The sequence below is a fragment of the Quercus suber genome, unplaced genomic scaffold, assembly GCF_002906115.3.
Source record: "Quercus suber isolate HL8 unplaced genomic scaffold, Cork oak 2.0 scaffold_123B, whole genome shotgun sequence".
NCBI classification, from domain to species: Eukaryota; Viridiplantae; Streptophyta; class Magnoliopsida; order Fagales; family Fagaceae; genus Quercus; species Quercus suber.
This window is the reverse complement of record NW_027071803.1, coordinates 325,372-333,195: the sequence shown is the minus strand read 5'-3', so window position 1 is coordinate 333,195 and position 7,824 is coordinate 325,372. Positions and strand designations below refer to the sequence as shown.

Sequence of the window (7,824 nt, the reverse complement as noted above, 5' to 3'; positions counted from 1 at the left end):
AAAAAAAAAAAAAAAAAAAAAAAAAAAAAAAAAAAAAAAAAAAAAAAAAAAAAAAAAAAAAAAAAAAAAAAAAAAAAATTCATAAAGCCACCACTAATGCCCAACACCTAAAATTTTTAACATTTAAATGAAAGATAGAGCAAAAACAAGGATCAAACTTAGAGTTTTCTTCTCTGATACGATGTTATAAATTATTGATTATTCCAAAAAACTTGATACCATGTTAAATTACTTATTTTTCAAAAGCTTAAATTGTTGCGAAATGATAAATTTAATTATTTAACCACACAATTTTAACATAGACAATATCTTAATGGACTTTGGTCTCCACAATTGCCAATTTTCTACATATATATGTCAAATATTTCAAAATTATTTTATGCTTCTGTTTACATATAACACAGAAACAATTCAAATTACATTGAAAATAACTACCATTACCGAGTAATACTTAGGAAAACTAGAGGTTATATAACATCAACCGGCCACCATTGACGGATTTGGTTTGGGAAAACTGGCCTTGGATGCCGAACCCATGGCTGCCTGTTTCAGGTTGCGGCTGCTCTGACTATGACCACCATCAATCTCTTCTTCAATTGTTTCCAACCTCTTTCCAAAAGCTGGCCTCTTCTCTATCCGAATGAGTTGGGGTGGTGCTGCCTCAGTAGCCTGCCAAGTTGTGCTCACTGTCCTTGACATATGCCCAAGTCTTTAGAGCTTTCTCCCAATGCTTTTTCAATTTCTGTATAATAAGGTGACATCCTTTGTGTATACATTTATAGGGAATAACTATGCCGACCCTATTGGATGTTCTTTAGAGCCAATTGTCGCCTGCTTTTGTATATGTTCTCTAATTAATGGAGAATCCACGCTAGTTTATTCCTCCGTTATTTCCTTATTTGTGGAGATGAATGGTCCAAGATTTTCATGAACAAATTGTTACTACTTTATAAAGAACCCAATATTATTCTGCATGCGGATTCAACTTATAAATTATAACTTGCAAAATTGAAATTGAAACACGATCTTTGGTTTGAAAGTTGAAACCCTCTCCCCCAAGAAAAGAAAAAAAAAAAAGAGAGAGATAGATTCAGTGTTCTATAGGATCTATATATGCCATTTCTCTTGTAAGACAAGTTGTCCTAGACTGAAAATTCCATTATTCAGCAATTTCAACTATATGTTTTGCTGAAAAATTTTCGCATCTGGCAAAATAACGAAACTGCCTTGAAAATATCCAACAATTCTTGCATTAATTTTTTCGGGAAACTTATTAAACAAATCAAATCAAACATTTAGAACCATCTGATCTTGAAAATTTAGCAGATAATTGAAATGTAGGTTCAACTTGTTCACGCCGAAAGTTATGTTTCTTTGGATGCCTTTTAGTTCTTACATCATATGTTGGTCAGCAGGAATACATAAGGTTGGCCATACAATTACTTGTTAGAGATGAAGCATATATTCTCCACGGCAAGGAGAAACTAAGACCTGACATGTTTGAATACATCATACATCCACTAAAAGAGAACAAATAATATTCACACCCTAAATATGCGACCTTTGCCTTCTTTAGCATAACAGGATAACAAGGAATCAATTCTTGTTTTTTTATTATTTTTATCATGCGACTTTAGCATCAAAGAAGATGAAGCTCAACATTATTATCCACAAGCCTGAAGTAATTTAGTGTAAACTTAAGGAGATATATATGACAAATATTCATAGTGGTGGTGACAACAATTAATGGTAGGTGTCTGTATATACAGTAGAACATGGTTTTATCTTGTTATCAACACAGCTATATAGAAGAGTAATTACAAATTACTTCAAAAATATAATAATGTTATATTCTCTCCTTTCAAATAATAATGAGTTTCATTGATTAAATTCATGTTAGAAGCCAGGGGCAGCTTGATGCATTTGGGAGCCTAAGGCGAAAACTGAAATTGAGACTTTTTATATATTTAAATATGACTTTAAAAAAAATATAACTTAAATTCCACTATTTTGTTTTAAATGCAAAATTATTACTAATTAACATGATCAATGTAGAATTCTTTTTTTATTTTTAGAAAGTCTATAGACACAAAAAATTGACAAAACTTTTCACATATGTTGATGTGGTAGATTGATAGTGGTAAGTAAAATAGTAATGTTAGTGATGAATCTAGATGAAAACTAGTAAAAGTTAACTCAATTATTGTGAAAAACGTTGTGAATTTTTTTGTGTATTGCTTTTTTTTTTTTTTAGATGTGTTACATTCACAATATTTTTCACAACAAATTCTAGTTGTTAAGTTGTTACTGGTTCTAATTTGAACTCATCATTGAAATTATTATTTTGTTATCAATAAGTAACAACCTACTACTTAGGATTTGTTGTAAAAATGTTATGAAAAATATTATGAACGTAGCATTTTTACTTGATAAAAAAATTATTTTATTTACTAGCTAATATTTGGGCTTAATTAAATTAAAATTTGGGGTCTTTTTTCTATTTGGAGCCTTAGGCGACTATATCAATTACTTACTGTGTAGAGCCGGCACTGCTAGAAGCTATTATTCAAGTGAGGTGATGGAATACAACATTATTATACTCTCAAAGTATTTTATATATATATATATATATATTTTCACATATATGGAAGCATATCAACAACAATTGGTGAATGTGCATCCCTTCAATGTATAAGAGGCAACCCAATAAAAATAAGCCATATGTCAAGTGTGTGTGTATATATACACGTGTGTGTGACCAAACAATCTTGTTCTCTCACACCGATTAGATATATATAGGGGTGGCAATTTTTATCCATATCCATGAACCCGCCCATTACCCATCTTATTTGGATAAGTCTTAACCCAACTCATTTAAATATTTGGGATAAATGGATAAAGACCCATTTGGTTATTTAATTAGATGGGTCTAAATGGATAAATCCATTAATAACCACTAAACCCATCTAAAATTTTTTATAAAAAAAAAAAAAAATCATCTAAAATTTAAATTTAAATAAACCCACTAAAGCCTCCTAAAATTTAAAACTTAAATAAACAATATATCCTTCTTAATCCCAAAACATTCAGCCCTCAGTCAAATAAAAAAAAAAAAAAAATTCCTACATTTTCTCATCATCCAAACAGATCTGGAGCAAACACAAAACCAAAAATAGCACATCACATTCTCGGCAACCAAACATACACTACAGAACACAGCCTATCTTCTTTCAATATCCTATCCATTTGCGCATAATCCGAACCAAAATACTCTGTTCGATATCGGTCTTCGGCGGCGAAATCTGGAACTGAATTACGGCGATTTTCGCGTTCTCCATACGAGTGAGTCCACCGGAAGTGTGATATCTCGGAGATCGACAATATCAGGTTTCGCCGGATCGCCTATGGAGAGAACAGAATCAATGACGAGCGGAGCGAGGAGACTGGAGTACTGACTAACGACCTTGCTGTTGAGAGAAGTGGAAGTGGACTTGATGAGAGACTCGTGATTGGAGAGCTCGACGGGGATGGCCATGGCAGTGAGGACATCAACGGCTTTGAGAGGGGCCTTATGTAGAGAATCGAAAATAACCGTAGGGTACCATAACCGTAGGGTACCACCGCCACCTTCCCCATTTCTCTCTCTCTCTCTCTCTCTCTCTCTAAAAATACAATTCCTGATAGGTTTCAACTTTTATTAGTGGGAGAAAGAGTGAAAATTGTAGATCGGAAGGGATTTTTGCTAAAAATGGGAAATGAAGAGCTAGAGCTATTTTCCCAGAAAATCATAAGGTTTCTCGGAAAGTAAAGGGGTGTTCTAGTTCTAGGAAATAAAAGCTTGGTTATATTATTATTTATTGAGTATTTTACTTTTAAATAAGAGCAAGATAATTAATAAATACTAAATAGAGAAGTACTGGAGTGTGTGAATCTTTTTTGGGAGTTTGACTTTTTTTTTTGGTTCTTTTTTTCACAGTATTTTACTGTTTACTAGTTAAATGGGTTAAATGGGTGGTTACTAATTAAATGGGTTGCGGGTAATGATAATTAATTTATATATAAACGGGTCATAAATGGATAAATAGATAATTACATACCCAACATTTATGACCCAACCCATTTATAACCAACCCGCCCATTTGCCACCCCTAGATATATAAGTTGTCTTTAGCATTTCCATGGCTTCCTAATTGTGATCGGTGCCTCTCTCTCTCTCTCTCTCTCTATATATATATATATATATATATTTCAATTTCAACCCATAACTCATCTTTTGTGGTGATATTTCATTAGAATAAAAAAGTAAAAAGTATACCCAAAAATATAAAAATCAAAATAAATAGAAGAAAAAGAAGAATCAGCTCTCTGAAAGAGGTGATTTCAACTTCAACCCATAACTCATCCTTTGAGGGTAAATTTCATTAGAATAAAGAGATAATATATATATATATCCCAAAAAAAAAAAAAAAAAAAGAAATAGCTTGCAAGTTGTGTAACTAAAGAAAAACATTGGCCCAAGAAATTAAAAAAACGGGGACGGCCCTTTGGGTACAAATGTTGGGCCTAGGAAACACCAAGTCCAATATCAACAACATTGGGCTGCACCTCGTAATGCCCTTAGGCCTTAGGTCCTTCGGTCATTGAAAGATGTTGCTGTCTGGTTGGCCTAAAAGCAAACCCAGGCAATGCAAATCGTTTGCAAACCGCCAACGAAATTTCAAAGCAATCATAACGTAAACAAAACACACACTTGCATAGTTGCATTGCATAGAACCTAAAGTAGTAAAATGTGCGTGCACTTTGTTCTTCTTCTTCTTCGTTAATACTTTTATATATCAATGAGAGAGACAACAACAACCAGCACAGTACTTCTGGTCATGACCATCTCAGCCACATTTTCCAAGGCCTTGGAACTCAAGCAAGCTCTCTTTCAAAGCTTCAACTCCATCAAACACCTTAAGCACATTCACGCCCACATTCTCCGCTTCGATCTCCACCAAGACACCTACCTCCTCAACATTCTCATACGTCAAGCCTTACATTTCGGGACACCCATTACACCCGCCTTGTCTTCCACCAAACCCACAACCCAACATTTTTCTCTACAACACTTTGATCCGAGGCTTGGTTTCCAACGATTGTTATCACGAAACAATTCAGTACTATGGTTTAATGCGTAGCGAGGGGTTCTTGCCCAATAGTTTTACTTTCCCTTTTGTTCTAAAGGCTTGCGCGAGGCTTTTGGATGTTCAGCTTGGGGTGAAGATTCATACCCTTGTGGTGAAATCCGGTTTTGACTACGATGTTTATGTTAAAACCAGTTTGCTTTGCTTGTATGCGAGTTGCGGATATTTGGGTCATGCCCATATGGTGTTTGATGATATTCCTGAGAAGAATGTTGTTTCTTGGACTGCAATCATTAGTGGGTATATTGGTGTTGGTCAATATAGAGAAGCGATTGACATGTTTGGGATGTTGGTGGAGATGGGTTTGAGGCCTGATAGTTTTACTATTGTTCGAGTGTTGTTTGCGTGTACTCAGCTCGGGGACTTGAGAAGTGGGGAGTGGATAGATGATTACATGACAGAGATTGGGATGGTGAGGAATGTGTTTGTGGCTACTTCATTGGTGGACATGTACGCTAAGTGTGGAAACATAGAGAAGCACGATGTGTCTTTGATGGGATTAGTGAGAAGGATATTGTTACTTGGAGTACCATGATTCAAACTTATGCTTTGAATGGGTTCCCTAAAGAAGCTCTGGACCTTTTCTTTCAGATGCAGAGGGAAAATGTGAAACCTGATTGTTATGCAATGGTTGGAGTTCTTTCTGCTTGCGCTAGGTTAGGAGCATTAGACATAGGGATTGGGCTAGTGGGTTATGGATAGAAGTGAGTTTTTGTCTAACCCTGTTCTTGGTACAGCATTGATTGATATGTATGCAAAATGTGGGAGCATGGCTCAAGCCTGGGAAGTCTTCAGAGGGATGAAGGAAAAAGACCGAGTTGTATGGAATGCCATCATATCTGGGCTAGCAATGAATGGACATGTCAAATCTGCGTTTGGGCTTTTTGGCCAAATCGAAAAAACTGGCATTCAACCTGATGGGAACACTTCATGGGCCTTCTTTGCGGGTGTACCCATGCTGGTCTAGTTGATGATGGTCGTCAATATTTCAATAGCATGAACCGTGTCTTTTCCTTGACTCCTACCATTGAACATTATGGAATGTATGGTGGATCTTCTTGGTCGTGCAGGTTTATTAGATGAAGCTCATCAGTTGATAAAAAGTATGCCAGTGGAGGCCAATTCTATTGTTTGGGGAGCTTTGTTAAATGGATGTAGGCTACATCGAGACACTGGATTGGCAGAATACGTATTGAAGAAGCTCATTGAGTTAGAACCATGGAACTCAGGAAATTATGTTCTCTTATCAAATATTTATTCGACAAGCCATAGATGGGATGAAGCGGCAAAGCTTAGGTCAATTTTGAATGAGAAACGAATGAAAAAGATACCAGGGTGTAGTTGGATTGAAGTAGATGGGGTTGTTCATGAATTTCTTGTGGGAGATAAGTCTCACCCCTTATCAGAAAAGATATATGCAAAACTTGACGAATTTGCTAATGAATTGAAAGCAGCAGGCTACGTTCCAAGTACAGATTTCGTTCTGTTTGACATCGAAGAGGAGGAAAAGGAACATTTCCTTGGTTGTCATAGTGAGAAGCTGGCTATTGCATTTGGCCTAATCAGTACTTCTCCGAAAGATGTGATTCGAGTTGTTAAAACCTTCGTGTCTGTGGTGATTGTCATGAAGCCATAAAGCTGATTTCAAAGATTACAGGAAGAGAGATAATTGTTCGGGATAATAATCGATTTCATAGTTTCATTGATGGTTCATGTTCATGTAGAGATTATTGGTGAGACCAGATATAAAACCAAGGCTAGGATGAGTACTAAGTAACCTGACCTCTTTGAATTTTCTCAAAGATTTGTATTTTTTTTTATTTTTATTTTTTTGTTACACTCACTAACGAGAGGGGAAACTTCTCATTATTTTGATTTGTCAAAAGAAAGTCACATAATTATACAATTTTGAATGTTATATCCTGGCGGCAGTCTGTTACTCTAATTCTTGTATAGGATGTTTTCAACTTCTCAATGACACATTGGAATGCCATCATCTAAGCACATTGGCAGATGTAAACCAGGATAGAAAAAGTATAGTGGTAGGAGGTTTCAGTAGACAAAATAATAACAAGACAACAGCCAATTGTTTGACCATGAACATAACAGAGGTTTTATGGACTGCAGCAGAGAAGGGGCGCACCAAAGATTGTAAGTTTTGCACAGACCCAGTAGTCAGAAAATGACGCCAGAAGGAAAATCTCTCGATTAAAAGCTGATAAATGTTTTGCAGGTTGCGTGGATAATTTCTAATAGATGCATGGGTTGTGTGATTTAACTTTGTGGATAAATGAATTATCAGTCAAGTGGAAAAGCTAGCTGCCACTGCCCAGAAGATGATTCTACACTTTGCTGGGATTGTGACACTTAAAAAAGACTTTTCTGTGCTATGTGTAGTTTGTTTATATGCTTGGTGTATATTTTAGTCCTCTTTTGTATTCTATTATGTTAATGGTCGTCAGGGCGGAGCCACATAGTGGCTTGGAGGGCCGTGGCCCCTGCAAATTTTTTTTTTTCCCATTAGACTAGGAAGAAAAAATAACTAGCCCCCAACATCACACAGCCGCCCCCCTTCCCATTTCTCACCCATTTTCCCAGCCTTCAATCAAAAATTAAGAACACCTCAAATTAAACATAT

At 35.7% G+C, this 7,824-nt stretch overlaps 1 protein-coding gene across 1 annotated transcript; it reads left to right on the top strand.

The window, feature by feature from the left end:
* Positions 1 to 4,699: 4,699 nt before the first annotated feature.
* On the top strand, positions 4,700 to 7,131 carry LOC112016119 (putative pentatricopeptide repeat-containing protein At3g08820). Its single transcript, XM_024048628.2, is given in 8 exon segments — positions 4,700 to 5,037; positions 5,040 to 5,084; positions 5,087 to 5,662; positions 5,665 to 5,863; positions 5,865 to 6,109; positions 6,112 to 6,227; positions 6,229 to 6,781; positions 6,784 to 7,131. Coding segments are annotated over 8 exon segments (2,073 nt in total). The 5' UTR covers positions 4,700 to 4,838; the 3' UTR covers positions 6,924 to 7,131.
* The last annotated feature ends 693 nt before the right edge of the window (positions 7,132 to 7,824 follow it).